The sequence below is a fragment of the Solea solea genome, chromosome 9 (genome assembly GCF_958295425.1).
Source record: "Solea solea chromosome 9, fSolSol10.1, whole genome shotgun sequence".
NCBI classification, from domain to species: domain Eukaryota; kingdom Metazoa; phylum Chordata; class Actinopteri; order Pleuronectiformes; family Soleidae; genus Solea; species Solea solea.
The window spans coordinates 21,452,199-21,471,186 of NC_081142.1; the positions used below are offsets into that span (position 1 = coordinate 21,452,199).

The window sequence follows — 18,988 nt, forward strand, 5'->3', positions numbered from 1 at the left end:
ACAACTACTGCTGCAACCACACCTACTACTGCTCCAACTACAATAACTACTGCACCAACCACTACAACTACTGCTCCAACCACAACTACTGCTTCAAGCACAACTACTACTGCTCCATCTACAACTACTGCCCCAACCTCAACTACTACTGCACCAACAACTACAACTACTGCACCAACTACAATAACTACTGCTCCAACCACAAATACTACTGCTCCTTTCTCTCCCCGCTTTCTGTCCCCCACCTCTCCTCTGTCCCCCATTTTCCTTTAACCCCACCTGGTCGAGGCAGATGGCCACCTTTTGGTGACATGACTGTTTACACCTGGTAGCAAGTGATATCATGCAGCCTTAAGTTCACTACTGGGTGTTATGGAAGATCTCTTTATCCCATATCTGATTATAAGCTGGTTTGGAGATAGGAGATATGCCAAAAAGATTAGTCAGTAGACAGACACTTTCAGACACGTCTTTTACATGGCTGCTTATGTAAGGTACATCATCTGCAACCACAATTAGCAATCCACAATGTGGCAGCATAAATACCAAATCTGCAGTGACAAGGCACCCAGACTCCAAAGAAAAGATATCACATCAGGATTTAATGAAATAATGTGTTTGAGAGAGGGAGAGGCATGGCATGTTATCAGTCCTCAGACAATAACAATCCTGTAGCAGCATAACTAAGAAAAGGCAGACCTAAGCCAGCTGTGTATACTGTATAAACTATAAAGTCCACAAAATAGGGTAATTTAGGTCCCCTTCACATATGGAGGCTTTGTCAGTGATCACTGCATTTCACATGTGACAGTTCAGCTAAACGATTTGTATTGGAGTAACAATATTGTTCTTGTGTTACTATGTGCACTGCATTTCTGCATGTAATCTAATCTAATCTATTCTCAGTGTTTCCGACTGATTAACAGAAGAAAAAAATCCTTGGATCTGACCAAAAGCAATTCCAGTCATGAACATTAACATGAACATAACGAAAATGCCAGGCCCTCTTTACACTTTATGCTCTAAGATGAATGAAACAAAAAATATATTTGATTTTGTGAGGTATTATTTAAGAAGTAAAATTAGGAATTAGTTCTATAGATACTTTTGTGATCATTACATTTAATCAGATAACATGAAACTTGATCAAATATGCAACCTGTTATTGCATAAAATTATTTTCATAATATCTTTTAGTAACATTTAATCTGTGGCTTTCAGGTCATTTTTGAGAGGGTTAACGTGCATAAAAACTCCAGAAAGGTCTGGCGAAAATGCGATATTGGTATAGTTCCCGAACCTGTGCGTTGTTCAAGGGTTCTATAGCGGTTAAAACAGAGGCAAAATTGAGTTTTACCGAATGTCCCAAAACTTGGTGGGAAGATGTTATAGACAAAGACAAAAAAAAATGTTGACCGTAACCATGGCCGCAACTCAACAGGAAGTCTGCCTTTTTAAATTTCGGCGTGAATTTTGGCGATTTGCACCCTACGTAAATGAGAGAATTCGGCCGACCATGTTTTTTGTCATACCAACATAAAACATGCACCAATTTGTACTAGACACATCAAAAATGAAATGTTGTTGAAAAGTTTGGCAGATTCAAAACGGTGTGGCCACTGCAACCCTTGGCGTTTGGCGAATTTCCACCATTAGCCACGAAACAGAAAGTGCCCTATGACTTCGGCATACATTGAGTTCCACAGAATTTCCTGAAATTTGGTAGGAAGATGTTATAGACGAAGACAAACAAAAAAGTCAACCGTAACCATGGCCTCAACTCAACAGGAAGACAGCCTTTTTGAATTTTGCCGTTCATTTTGGCCATTTGCACCCGACGTAAATGAGTTACACACATCAAAGGCGAAAAGTTGAGGTCATTCAAAAGTGAGGTCAGGGAACTGCTTCACTCCCCGACTTCCGTGCTGAGGCATTGGAAGCGAGGGCCCTGTGATGACTGTGTGCAGTCCTAGTTAATATTGTTTTTTTAAGTAGTAGTAAGTAGTATTTAAGTAAATTGAATGGTGGGAGGAAGTGATGTGACATTTGACTGAGACAACAGAGGGACTGACGCAAATACCTGAATATTTTAGACATGCATCTGTTATATATTCAACACCTGTACAATATATAAAGAGATCAGCATCCAGACAGACGAGTCCATGGAATTTACGTAGAGTGTACATCATGATGAAGTGGCTCCTTTATTTGACTTTGATAATGGCTCTCTCCAGCACAGGTAACTTATTTATTTCTTATTTAAACAATAATTTTAAAGCAGCAACTGACAAGTGATTTTAATTGAAATTATTTAACTGGATGGATTTTCAAGAAAGAATTACAATTTCACACTCAACAAAGGCTTTAAATGAATTAGACAAATTAATTCTTTAAGATATACTCTAAAGACTGAGGGAGTGTAAAAGGATTTTGTTAGATTCAGCTAGTTGTAGTGTTTTTTCTGAATTAATGAGATCATTTTTCCTGAATATTTTTTCCTTTACTGGATTTATTATTCATTTATTTTCCCAGGCTCTGAATTTATGAGATTTTAAAAAGAAAAAAAGAAAAAAAAATTGCTAGCTCAAGGTGCCTGCATAAAGTCAACAAACTAATAACAATACAATCAATATTACGTAAAGACAGGAGAGTCCCCCAATGTCAATGTCAATTGATCAATCAAGACGGAAAAGAAAGCTTCTCAGCTCAAAAAACAATCTCATCAATTCAAAGCCAAAAACAAAAATGTCATGAATTCAGAGCCATAAATAAAATCAAGAAACATTATCTCAATAGTTTGGAAAAAAGAGCACTTAATTTTATTGTATTATTTATTTTAAATGAATGCAATACACAGCTATCTTTGGACTGAGACATTTAAATGTAATTTAAACATTTTTAAATGAAACCTAATCAACAATTACAGCAATGTAAAGTTGCTTTAGATTTTGAATGCACTCATCCATATTTCTCTTCACTTTACAGCTGGAGCACTTGTGTGTCAGACCTGCATAGATGACGATTGTACAAGCACAGTTCCACTAACATGTGACACAGAGACAATGTGTATAACTGCTGCCATAACAGGTACTTTTTTCAACACATCATTTGTAACTATTCATTGACAAACAAGTGTGCTCTGAAAATATAATTAACAAACTGACTCTGCAGCAGTTTTATCTGGAACTCCTGGAACACAAATCTTCAAAGCATGTGCATCGTCCTCCCTGTGTCCAGTCACAGGCTCCCAGACATTTTCTGTTAACTTGGGTGTTTCAAGTGCAATTGCATCTGCTACGTGCTGCGACTCAGATAACTGCAACTCAGCCACTCTATCTTGTAAGTACAGGTGGATGATTATCACATTTAATGCAAATGATAAGGAGAGAGATAATGTTCTCAATTCTTTGTAAACATTATGTCATTATTTCCTGTTTCAGTCCAAACGACTCCTTCACCTAATGGCTTTCAGTGTTATGTATGTGACCCTGCCACCTCTCTATGCACCACTTCAACACCATGTACTGGAACAGAGGATCGCTGCTTTCAAGCAAGCCGTGAGTCGTCTTCTTTTATCTTTTACTCATTTAGTCGTTTTGGCATCAATTTAGCTGTTCCCATACTATACTGTCACGGTTGAAATTAGTTTAACTGTTTTTTTTTTAGGTTTAGGGCTGCTATGTGTCTTTCACCAAGATTTCCAATATCTATACTAAAATATATACAATATACATACTGGACACACAGACATGTGTGCGCGCACGTGTGTTCAGTATATAGACTGATCGATTGTTGGAACTTTAAATAAAAGAAACACATTTTAAAAGAGATTGAAACACCAAAGCTACAATTTCCAAAGAAGATAAATTAATAAACAATATGGAAATTATTTTTCATCTTCAGTGTCAGATGGGGCCACGACTTCGCCTGCCTTTGGTTGTGCATCGACAAACATGTGTGCAGCATCTGCCAGCCTGGGGACAATCCCTTTTATGCAAAATGTTGGCAGTATAACCAGTGGACCTGCCTGTTGTGGAACAAATCTATGTAACACTCTGACAGCAACAACTACAGCACTAACTACAACTACTGCTCCAACCACAACAACTACTTCTCCAGCCACAATGACGACTTCTCCAACCACAATTACTGCTGCAACCACAACTACTACTGCACCAACCACAATTACTACTGTTCCAACCACTACGACTGCACCAACCACTACGACTGATCCAAGCACAACTAAAACTGCTCCAACCACAACTACAACTGCTCCAAACACAACTACAACTGCTGCAACAACTACTACTGCTCCAAACAAAACTACTGCTCCACCCACAATGACTGCACCAACCACTATAACTACTGCTGCAACCAAAACTACTACTGCTCCAACCACAACTACTACTGACCCAACCACAACTACGACTGCTCTAACTACAACGACTACTGCTCCAACCACTACAACTACTGCCCCAACCACAACAACTGCTGCCCCAACTACAACAACTACTGCCCCAACCACAACAACTACCGCTCCAACCACAACTGCTGCACCCACCACTACAACTGCTCCAACCACAACAACTGCAGCAACCACTACAACTACTGCCCCAACCATAACTACTACTGCACCAACCACTACTGCACCAACCACAACTACTACTTCTCCAACCACGACTACAACAACTGCTCCAACCACAACTAAGACTGCACCAACCACTAAAACGACTGCACCAACCACTACGACTGCTCCAACCACAACTACAACTTCTCCAACAACTACTACTGCTCCAACCAAAATTACTGCTCCAACCACTATAACTGCTGCCCCAACAACAACAACTACTGCTCCAACCACAACTGCTGCACCCACCACTACAACTACTGCCCCAACTACAACTGCTCCAACCACAACAACTGCAGCAACAACTACAACGGCTCAAACCACAACTACTACTGCTCCAACAACAACTACTAATGCACCAACCACTACAACTACTGCTCCAACCACACCAACTGCAGCAACCACTACAACTGCTCAAACCACAACTACTACTGCTCCAACCACAACTTCTACTGCACCAACCACTACAACTACTGCTCCAACCACAACTACTACTGCATCAACCACTACAACTACTGCACCAACCACTACGACTACTGCTCCAACTACAATAACTACTGCACCAAACACTACAACTACTGCCCCAACCACAACTACTAATGCTCCAACCACAACTACTACACCAACCACTACAACTACTGCCCCAACCACAACTAATAATGCTCCAACCACAACTACTGGTCCATCCACTACAACTACTGCACCAACCAAAACTACTACTGCGCCAACTACAACTACTGCACCAACCCTTACAACTACTGCCCCAACTACAACTACTGTTCCAACCACAAAAACTACTGCAGCAACCACTACAACTACTGCCCCAACTACAACAACTACTGCTGCTCCAACCACAAAAACGAATGCAGCAACCACTACAACTACTGCTGCAACCACAACTACTACTACTGCTCCAAGTACAATAACTACTGCACCAGCCATAACAACTACTGCACCAACCACTACAACGACTGCTCCAACCACAACTACTACTGCTCCAACTACAATAACTACTGCACCAACCACTACATCTACTGCTCCAACCACAACAACTACTGCACCAACCACTACAATGACTGCTCCAACCACTACAACGACGGCACCAACCACTACAACTGATCCAACCACGACTACAGCTGCTCCAACCACAACTACTGCTCCAACCACAACTACTTCTGCTCCAACTACAACGACTATTGCATCAACAACAACTGCTCCAACCACAACTAGTACTGCTCCAACTACAACTACTGCAACAACCACTACAACTACTGCCCCAACTACAAAAACTACTACAGCAACCACTACAACTACTGCTGCAACAACAACTACTGCTCCAACTACAATAACTACTGCACCAACCACTACAACTACTGCTCCAACCACAACTACTGCACTAACCACTACAACTACCGCCCCAATTACAACAAGTACTGCCCCAACCACAACTACTACTGCACCAACCACTACAACGACTGCACCAACCACAACGACTGATCCAACCACAACTACTGCTCCGACCACAACTACTGCACCAACCACTACAACTACTGCTTCAACCACAACTACTACTGCTCCACCTACAACGACTACTCCATTAACTACAACTGCTTCAACCACAACTACCACTGCTCCAACTACAATAACTACTGCACCAACCACTACAACTACTGTACCAACCACGACAACTACTGCATCAACCACTACAACGACTGCACCAACCACAACTGCTACTGCTCCAACCACAACGACTGATCCAACCACAACTACTGCTCCGACCACAACTACTGCACCAACCACTACAACAACTGCTTCAACCACAACTACTCCTGCTCCTACCACAACTACTGCACCAACCACTACAACTACTACCCCAACAACAACAACTACTGCCCCAACCACAACTACTACTGCTCCAACTACAACGACTACTGCATCAACGACCACTGCTCCAACCTCTACAACTACTGCTCCAACCACTACAACTACTACCCCAACTACAACGACTGCTCCAACCACAAAAACTACTGCAGCAACAACCACAACTACGGCTCCAACCACTACAACTACTGCCCCAACCACAACTGCCCTAACTACAACAACTACTGCTCCGACTACAACTACTGCCCCAACCACAACTACTGTACCAACCACAACTACTGCTTCAACCACAACTACTACTGCTCAAACTATGACTACTGCATCAACTACAACTGCTCCAACCACAACTACTGCTGCTCCAACCACTACAACTACTCCCCCAACCACTACAACGACTGCACCAACCACTACGACTGATCCAACCACTACAATGACTGCTCCAACCACAACAACTACTGCTACAACCACAACAACTACTGCCCCAACTACGACAACTACTGCTCCAACCACAACTACAACTGCCCCAACCACAACAACTACTGCACCAACCACTACGACTGATCCAACTACAACTGCAACTGCCCCAACCACAATAACTACTGCTCCAACTGTAACTACTGCAGCAACCACGACAACTACTGCTTCAACCACAACTACTACTGCATCAACTACAACTGCTCCAACCACAACTATTACAGCTCCAACCACTACAGCTACTGCCCCAACCACAACTACTGCACCAACCACGACAACTACTGCCCCAACTAGAACAACTACTGCTCCAACCATAAAAACTATTGCAGCAACCACTACAACTACTGCTGTAACCACAACTACTACACCAACCACTACAACTACTGCACCAACCACAACAACTACTGCACCAACCACTACAATGACTGCTCCAACCACAACTACTACTGCTCCAACCACAACTACTACTGCTCCAACCACTGCAACGACTGCACCAACCACTACAACTGATCCAACCACTACAATGACTGCTCCAACCACAACTACAACTGCCCCAACCACAACTACTACTGCATCAACTACAACTGCTCCAACCACAACTACTGCTGCTCCAACCACAACTATTACAGCTCCAATCACTACAGCTACTGCCCCAACCACAACAAATACTGACCCAACTACAACTAAAACTGCCATGACCACAACTACTACTGCTACAACCACAACTACTGCACCAACCACGACAACTACTGCCCCAACTAGAACAACTACTGCTCCAACTACAACTTCTGCCCCAACCACAACTACTGTACCAACCATGACAACTACTGCTTCAACCACAACTACTACTGCTCAAACTACGACTACTGCATCAACTACAACTGCTCCAACCACAACTACTGCTGCTCCAACCACTACAACTACTCCCCAAACCATTACAACGACTGCACCAACCACTTCGACTGATCCAACCACTACAATGACTGCTCCAACCACAACTACAACTGCTCCAACCACAACTAGTGCTGCTTCAACCACTACGACTGATCCAACCACAACTACAACTGCTCCAACCACAACCACAACTACTGCTCCAACTACAACTACTGCACCAACCACGACAACTACTGCTTCAACCACAACTACTACTGCTCAAACTACGACTACTACATCAACTACAACTGCTCAAACCACAACTACTGCTGCTCCAACCATTACAACTACTCCCCCAACCACAACTACTGCTCCAACTACAACAACTGCCTCAACCACAACTACTACTGCTCCAACCACAACTACTCTTGCACCAACTACTACAACGACTGCAACAACCACTACGACTGCTCCAACCACAACTACAACTGCCCCAACCACAACAACTACTGCTCCAACCACTACAACTACTGCACCAACCACAACAACTACTGCACCAACCACTACAAAGACTACTCAAACCACAACTACTACTGCTCCAACCACAACTACTCTTGCACTAACCACTACAACAACAGCACCAACCACTACGACTTCTCCAACCACAACTACAAATACCCCAACCACAACAACTACCGCTCCAACTACAACTACTGCCCCAACCACAACTTCTGCACCAACCACGACAACTACTGCCCCAACTACAACTACTGCTCCAACCACAAAAACTACTGCAGCAACCACTACAACTACTGCTGCAACCACAACTACTACTGCTCCAACTACAATAACTACTGCACCAACCACTACAACTACTGCACCAACCACAACTACAGCACCAACCACTACGACTACTCCAACCACAACTACTACTGCTCCAACCACAACTACTCTTGCACTAACCACTACAACGACTGCACCAACCACTACGACTTCTCCAACCACAACTACAACTACCCCAACCACAACAACTACTGTCCCAACCACAACTACTCCTGCTCCTACCACAACTACTGCACCAACCACTACAACTACTGCTGCAACCACAACTACTACTGCTCCAACTACAATAACTACTGCACCAACAACTACAACTACTGCACCAACCACAACAACTACAGCCCCAACAACAACTACTGCCCCAACAACAACAACTACTGCCCCAACCACAACTACTACTGCTCCAACTACTGCTGCTCCAACTACAACAACTGTCCCAACTACAACTACTGCTGCATCAACGACCACTGCTCCAACCTCTACAACTACTGCTCCAACCACTACAACTACTGCCCTAACCACAACAACTATTGCCCCAACCACAACTGCTCCAGCTACAACTACTGCACCAACCACTACAACTACTGCCCCAACTACAACAACTACTGCAGCAACCACTACAACTACTGCTGCAACCACAACTACTACTGCTCCAACTACAATAACTACTGCACCAACCACTACAACTACTGCACCAACCACTACAACTACTGCACCAACCACAACTACTGCACCAACCACTACAACGACTACTCCAACCACAACTACTTTTGCACTAACCACTACAACGACTGCACCAACCACTACGACTTCTCCAACCACAACTACAACTACCCCAACCACAACAACTACTGCTCCAACTACAACTACTGCCCAAACCACAACTACTGCTCCAACCACTACAACGACTGCACCAACCACTACGACAGATCCAACCACAACTACAACTGCTCCGACCACAACAACCGCTCCAACCACTACAACTACTGCTTCAACCACAAAAACTACTTCACCAACCACTACAACTACTGCACCAACCACAACAACTACAGCAGCAACGACTACAACGACTGCTCCAACCACAACTACTACTGCTTCAACCACAACTACTACTGCTCCAACCACAACTTCCACTGCTCCAACCACAACTAGTGCTGCTTCAACCACTAAAACTACTGCCCCAACCACAACAACTTCTGCCCCAACCACAACCACTACTGCTCCAACTACAACAACTGCCCCAACTACAACTACTGCTCCAACAACAAAAACTACTGCAGCAACAACTACAACTGCAACCACTACGACTGCTCCAACCACAACTACAACTGCCTCAACCACAAAAACTACTGCCCTAACCACAACTACTGCACCAACTACTACAACGACTCCAACCACAACCACTGCACCAACCACAACTACTAGTACACCAACCACAACTACTCTTGCACCAACCACTACAACGACTGCACCAACCACTACTACTGCTCCAACTACAACTACTGCACCAACCACGACAACTACTGCTTCAACCACAAAAACTACTGCAGCAACCACTACAACTACTGCTGCAACCACAACTACTACTGCTCCAACTACAATAACTACTGCACCAACCACTACAACTACTGCACCAACCACAACTACAGCACCAACCACTACGACTACTCCAACCACAACTACTACTGCTCCAACCACAACTACTCTTGCACTAACCACTACAACGACTGCACCAACCACTACGACTTCTCCAACCACAACTACAACTACCCCAACCACAACAACTACTGTCCCAACCACAACTACTCCTGCTCCTACCACAACTACTGCACCAACCACTACAACTACTGCTGCAACCACAACTACTACTGCTCCAACTACAATAACTACTGCACCAACAACTACAACTACTGCACCAACCACAACAACTACAGCCCCAACAACAACTACTGCCCCAACAACAACAACTACTGCCCCAACCACAACTACTACTGCTCCAACTACTGCTGCTCCAACTACAACAACTGTCCCAACTACAACTACTGCTGCATCAACGACCACTGCTCCAACCTCTACAACTACTGCTCCAACCACTACAACTACTGCCCTAACCACAACAACTATTGCCCCAACCACAACTGCTCCAGCTACAACTACTGCACCAACCACTACAACTACTGCCCCAACTACAACAACTACTGCAGCAACCACTACAACTACTGCTGCAACCACAACTACTACTGCTCCAACTACAATAACTACTGCACCAACCACTACAACTACTGCACCAACCACTACAACTACTGCACCAACCACAACTACTGCACCAACCACTACAACGACTACTCCAACCACAACTACTTTTGCACTAACCACTACAACGACTGCACCAACCACTACGACTTCTCCAACCACAACTACAACTACCCCAACCACAACAACTACTGCTCCAACTACAACTACTGCCCAAACCACAACTACTGCTCCAACCACTACAACGACTGCACCAACCACTACGACAGATCCAACCACAACTACAACTGCTCCGACCACAACAACCGCTCCAACCACTACAACTACTGCTTCAACCACAAAAACTACTTCACCAACCACTACAACTACTGCACCAACCACAACAACTACAGCAGCAACGACTACAACGACTGCTCCAACCACAACTACTACTGCTTCAACCACAACTACTACTGCTCCAACCACAACTTCCACTGCTCCAACCACAACTAGTGCTGCTTCAACCACTAAAACTACTGCCCCAACCACAACAACTTCTGCCCCAACCACAACCACTACTGCTCCAACTACAACAACTGCCCCAACTACAACTACTGCTCCAACAACAAAAACTACTGCAGCAACAACTACAACTGCAACCACTACGACTGCTCCAACCACAACTACAACTGCCTCAACCACAAAAACTACTGCCCTAACCACAACTACTGCACCAACTACTACAACGACTCCAACCACAACCACTGCACCAACCACAACTACTAGTACACCAACCACAACTACTCTTGCACCAACCACTACAACGACTGCACCAACCACTACTACTGCTCCAACTACAACTACTGCACCAACCACGACAACTACTGCTTCAACCACAACTACTACTGCTCAAACTACGACTACTGCATCAAGTACAACGGCTCCAACCACAACTACTCCTGCTCTAACCACTACAACTACTGCTTCAACCACAACTACTACTGCTCCAAATACAATGACTACTGCATCAACTACAACTGCTCCAACAACAACTACCACTGCTCCAACCTCTACAACTACTGCTCCAACTACGACTACTGCTCCAACCACTACAACTACTGCCCCAACCACAACTACTGCCCCAACAACAACTACTGCCCCAACAACAACTACTGCCACAACCACAACTACTACTGCACCAACCACTACAACAACTACTCCAACCACAACTACTGCACCAACCACTACAACGACTACTCCAACCACAACTACTAGTACACCAACCACAACTACTCTTGCACCAACCACTACGACTGCACCAACCACTACTACTGCTCAAACTATGACTACTGCATCAAGTACAACTACTCCAACCACAACTACTGCTGCTCCAACCACTACAACTACTGCCCCAACCACAACAACTGCTGCTCCAACTACAACTACTGCCCCAACCACAACTACTACTGCTCCAACCACAACTACAATTACTACAACCACAACTACTGCTCCAACCACTACAACTACTGCTTCAACCACTACTACTGCTCCAACTACAATGACTACTGCATCAACTACAACTGCTCCAACCACAGCTACCACTGCTCCAACCTCTACAACTACTGCTTCAACCACAACTAGTACTGCTCCAACTACGACTACTGCTCCAACCACTACAACTACTTCCCCAACCACAACTACTGCCCCAACAACAACTACTGCCCCAACAACAACTACTGCCCCAACCACAACTACTACTGCACCAACCACTACAACAACTACTCCAACCACAACTACTGCACCAACCACTACGACTACTCCAACCACAACTACTAGTACACCAACCACAACGACTCTTGCACCAACCACTACGACTGCACCAACCACTACTACTGCTCAAACTACGACTACTGTATCAAGTACAACTGCTCCAACCACAACTACTGCTGCTCCAACCACTACAACTACTGCCCCAACCACAACAACTGCTGTTCCAACTACAACTACTGCCCCAACCACAACTACTACTGCTCCAATCACAACTACAATTACTACAACCACAACTACTGCTCCAACCACTACAACTACTGCTTCAACCACAACTACTAATTCTCCAACTACAACTGCTCCAACCACAACTACCACTGCTCCAACCTCTACAACTACTGCTCCAACTACGACTACTGCTCCAACCACTACAACTACTGTCCCAACCACAACAACTACTGCCCCAACAACAACAACTACTGCCCCAACCACAACTACTCTTGCACCAACCACTACAACGACTGCACCAACCACTACAACTGCTCCAACCACAACTACAATTACTCCAACCACAACAACTACTGCCCCAACCACAACAACTGCTGCTCCAACTACAACTACTGCCCCAACCACAACTACTACTGCTCCAACCACAACTACAATTACTACAACCACAACAACTACTGCACCAACCACTACAACGACTACTCCAACTACAACTACAACTGCTCCAACCACAACTACTCTTGCACCAACCACTACAACGCCTGCACCAACAACTACAACTGCTCCAACCACAACTACAACTACTAATGCTCCAACAACTACGACTGCACCAGCCACTACGACTGATCCAACAACAACTACAACTGCTCCAACCACAACTACAACTGCTCCAACCACAACTACGACTGCACCAACCACTACAACTGATCCAACAACAACTACAACTGCTCCAACCACAACTACTCCTGCTCCAACCACAACTACTGCACCAACCATTACAACTACTGCTTCAACCACAACTAGTACTGCTCCAACTACAACGACTACTTCTCCAACAACAACTACTGCCCCAACCACAACTACTCTTGCACCAACCACTACAACAACTACTCCTACCACAACTACTGCACCAACCACTACAACGACTACTCCAACAACAACTACTACTGCACCAACCACAACTACTCTTGCACCAACCACTACAATGACTGCACCAATCACAACTACTGCCCCAACCACAACTACTACTGCTCCAACTACAATGATTGCTGCATCAACTACAACTGCTCCAACCACAACTACCACTGCTCCAACCTCTAGAACTACTGCTCCAACTACAACGACTACTGCTCCAACCACCACAACTACTGCCCCAACCACAACAACTACTGCCCCAACAACAACAACTACTGCCCCAACCACAACTACTACTGCACCAACCACTACAACTGCTCCAACCACAACTACTGCACCAACCACTACAACAACTACTCCAACAACAACTAGTACTGCACCAACCACAACTACTCTTGCACCAACCACTACGACTGCACCAATCACAACTACTGCGCCAACCACGACAACTACTGCTTCAACCACAACAACTGCTGCTCCAACTACAACTACTGCCCCAACCACAACTACAACTACTCCAACCACAACAACTCCTGCTCCAACCACTACAACTACTGCCCCAAACACAACTACTACTGATCCAACCACAACTACTGCATCAACTACAACTACTACTGCTCCAACCACTACGACTGCACCAACCACTACGACTGCACCAATCACAACTACTGCCCCAACCACAACTACTACTGCTTCAACCACAACTACTGCTGCTCCAACCACAACTACTGCCCCAACCACAACTACTACTGCTTCAACCACAACTACTGCTGCTCCAACCACTACAACTACTGCCCCAACCACAACAACTGCTGCTCCAACTACAACTACTGCCCCAACCACAACTACTACTGCTCCAACCACAACTACTCTTGCACTAACCACTACAACGCCTGCACCAACCACTACAACTGCTCCAACCACAACTACAACTACTACTGCTCCAACCAAAACTACTACTGCACCAACCACTACAACAACTACTCCAACCACAACTACTGCACCAACCACTACAACAACTACTCCAACCACAACAATTGCACCAACCACTACAACAACTACTCCAACAACAACTAGTACTGCACCAACCACAACTACTCTTGCACCAACCACTACGACTGCACCAATCACAACTACTGCGCCAACCACGACAACTACTGCTTCAACCACAACAACTGGTGCTCCAACTACAACTACTGCCCCAACCACAACTACTACTGCTCCAACCACAACTACTCTTGCACCAACCACTACAACGCCTGCACCAACAACTACAACTGCTCCAACCACAACTACAACTACTCCAACCACAACAACTGCTCCAACCACAACTACAACTACTACTGCTCCAACCACAACTACTACTGCACCAACCACTACAACTACTTCTTCAACCACAACAACTGCTGCTCCAACTACAACTACTGCCCCAACCACAACTACTACTGCTCCAACCACAACTACTCTTGCACCAACCACTACAACGCCTGCACCAACAACTACAACTGCTCCAACCACAACTACAACTACTCCAACCACTACAACTGCTCCAACCACAACTACAACTACTACTGCTCCAACCACAACTACTACTGCACCAACCACTACAACAACTACTCCAACCACAACTACTGCCCCAACCACAACAACTGCTGCTCCAACTACAACTACTGCCACAACCACAACTACTCTTGCACTAACCACTACAACGCCTGCACCAACCACTACAACTGCTCCAACCACAACTACAACTACTACTGCTCCAACCACAACTACTACTGCACCAACCACTACAACAACTACTCCAACCACTACTACTCTTGCACCAACCACTACGACTGCACCAATCACAACTACTGCACCAACCATGACAACTACTTCTTCAACCACAACAACTGCTGCTCCAACTACAACTACTGCCCCAACCACAACTACTACTGCTCCAACCACAACTACTCTTGCACCAACCACTACAACGCCTGCACCAACAACTACAACTGCTCCAACCACAACTACAACTACTCCAACCACAACAACTGCTCCAACCACAACTACAACTACTACTGCTCCAACCACAACTACTACTGCACCAACCACTACAACTACTTCTTCAACCACAACAACTGCTGCTCCAACTACAACTACTGCCCCAACCACAACTACTACTGCTCCAACCACAACTACTCTTGCACCAACCACTACAACGCCTGCACCAACAACTACAACTGCTCCAACCACAACTACAACTACTCCAACCACTACAACTGCTCCAACCACAACTACAACTACTACTGCTCCAACCACAACTACTACTGCACCAACCACTACAACAACTACTCCAACCACAACTACTGCCCCAACCACAACAACTGCTGCTCCAACTACAACTACTGCCACAACCACAACTACTCTTGCACTAACCACTACAACGCCTGCACCAACCACTACAACTGCTCCAACCACAACTACAACTACTACTGCTCCAACCACAACTACTACTGCACCAACCACTACAACAACTACTCCAACCACTACTACTGCACCAACCACAACTACTCTTGCACCAACCACTACGACTGCACCAATCACAACTACTGCACCAACCATGACAACTACTTCTTCAACCACAACAACTGCTGCTCCAACTACAACTACTGCTGCTCCAACCACAACTACTCTTGCACCAACCACTACAACGCCTGCACCAACAACTACAACTGCTCCAACCACAACTACAACTACTCCAACCACAACAACTCCTGCTCCAACCACTACAACTACTGCCCCAACCACAACTACTACTGATCCAACCACAATTACTGCATCAACTACAACTACTACTGCTCCAACCACTACGACTGCACCAACCACTACAACGACTGCACCAATCACAACTACTGCCCCAACCACAACTACTACTGCTTCAACCACAACTACTGCTGCTCCAACCACTGCAACTACTGCCCCAACCACAACTACTACTGCTCCAACCACAACTACTCTTGCAACAACCACTACAACTGCTCCAACCACAACTACAACTACTACTGCTCCAACCACTACGACTGCACCAACCACTACGACTGATCCAACAACTACAACTGCTCCAACCACAACTACTCCTGCTCCAACCACAACTACTGCACCAACCACTACAACTACTGATTCAACCACAACTAGAACTGCTGCAACCACTACATCTACTGCCCCAACGACAACAACTACTTCTCCAACCACTACAACTACTGTCCCAACCACAACAACTACTGCCCCAACAACAACAACTACTGCCCCAACCACAACTACACTTGCACCAACCACTACAACAACTACTCCAACCACAACTACTGCACCAACCACTACAACGACTACTCCAACAACAACTACTACTGCACCAACCACAACCACTCTTGCACCAACCACTACAACAACTACTCCAACCACAACTAGTGCACCAACCACTACGACTACTCCAACAACAACTACTACTGCACCAACCACAACTACTCTTGCACCAACCACTACAATGACTGCACCAATCACAACTACTGCCCCAACCACAACTACTACTGCTCCAACTACAACGACTACTGCTCCAACCACTACAACTACTGCCCCAACCACAACAACTACTGCCCCAACAACAACAACTACTGCCCCAACCACAACTACTACTGCACCAACTACTACAACTACTCCAACCACAACTACTGCACCAACCACTACAACAACTACTCCAACAACAACTACTACTGCACCAACCACAACTACTCTTGCACCAACCACTACGACTGCACCAATCACAACTACTGCGCCAACCACGACAACTACTGCTTCAACCACAACAACTGCTGCTCCAACTACAACTACTGCCCCAACCAGAACTACAGCTACTCCAACCACAACAACTCCTGCTCCAACCACTACAACTACTGCCCCAACCACAACTACTACTGATCCAACCACAACTACTGCATCAACTACAACTACTACTGCTCCAACCACTACGACTGCACCAACCACTACAACGACTACACCAATCACAACTACTGCCCCAACCACAACTACTACTGCTTCAACCACTACAACGACTACTCCAACCACAACTACTGCACCAACCACTACAACAACTACTCCAACAACAACTACTACTGCAACAACCACAACTACTCTTGCACCAACCACAACTACTGCACCAACCACGACAACTACTGCTTCAACCACAACAACTGCTGCTCCAACTACAACTACTGCCGCAACCACAACTACTACTGCTCCAACCACAACTACTCTTGCACCAACCACTACAACGCCTGCACCAACAACTACAACTGCTCCAACCACAACTACAACTACTCCAACCACAACAACTCCTGCTCCAACCACTACAACTACTGCCCCAACCACAACTGCTGCTCCAACTACAACTACTGCCCCAACCACAACTACTACTGCTGCTTCAACCACAACTACTGCTGCTCCAACCACTACAACTACTGCCCCAACCACAACAACTGCTTCTCCAACTACAACTACTGCACCAACCACAACTACTACTGCTCCAACCACAACTACTCTTGCAAGAACCACTACAACGCCTGCACCAACCACTACAACTGCTCCAACCACAACTACAACTACTACTGCTCCAACCACTACGACTGCACCAACCACTACGACTGATCCAACAACAACTACAACTGCTCCAACCACAACTACAAATGCTCCAACCCCAATTACGACTGCCCCAACCACAACAACTGCTGCTCCACCTACAACTACTGCCCCAACCACAACTACTACTGCTCCAACCACAACTACTCTTGCACCAACCACTACAACGCCTGCACCAACCACTACAACTGCTCCAACCACAACTACAACTACTACTGCTCCAACCACAACTACTACTGCACCAACGACAACTACTCTTGCACCAACCACTACGACTGCACCAATCACAACTACTGCACCAACCACGACAAGTACTGCTTCAACCACAACTACTGCTGCTCCAACTACTACAACTACTGCCCCAACCACAACAACTGCTTCTCCAACTACAACTACTGCCCCAACCACAAATACTACTGCTCCAACCACAACTACTCTTGCAACAACCACTACAACGCCTGCACCAACCACTACAACTGC

General features: G+C 45.5%; 3 protein-coding genes across 3 annotated transcripts; all 3 read left to right on the forward strand.

Moving 5' to 3' along the window:
* Positions 1–6,413: 6,413 nt before the first annotated feature.
* Positions 6,414–7,061, forward strand: LOC131465180 (integumentary mucin A.1-like; the record flags this gene model as incomplete). The annotated part of the gene is made up of 1 exon (XM_058637573.1): positions 6,414–7,061. A coding segment is annotated over one exon (648 nt), but the record flags the coding sequence as incomplete, so codon positions are not given.
* Positions 7,062–10,970: 3,909 nt separating this feature from the next.
* LOC131465720 (mucin-5AC-like) lies at positions 10,971–14,270 on the forward strand (the record flags this gene model as incomplete). The annotated part of the gene is made up of 3 exons (XM_058638589.1): positions 10,971–11,498; positions 12,345–13,101; positions 13,933–14,270. Coding segments are annotated over 3 exons (1,623 nt in total), but the record flags the coding sequence as incomplete, so codon positions are not given.
* An 858-nt stretch (positions 14,271–15,128) lies between these two features.
* LOC131465181 (integumentary mucin C.1-like) lies at positions 15,129–17,462 on the forward strand (the record flags this gene model as incomplete). Its single annotated transcript, XM_058637574.1, has 2 exons — positions 15,129–15,522; positions 17,389–17,462. Coding segments are annotated over 2 exons (468 nt in total), but the record flags the coding sequence as incomplete, so codon positions are not given.
* Between the last annotated feature and the right edge of the window lie 1,526 nt (positions 17,463–18,988).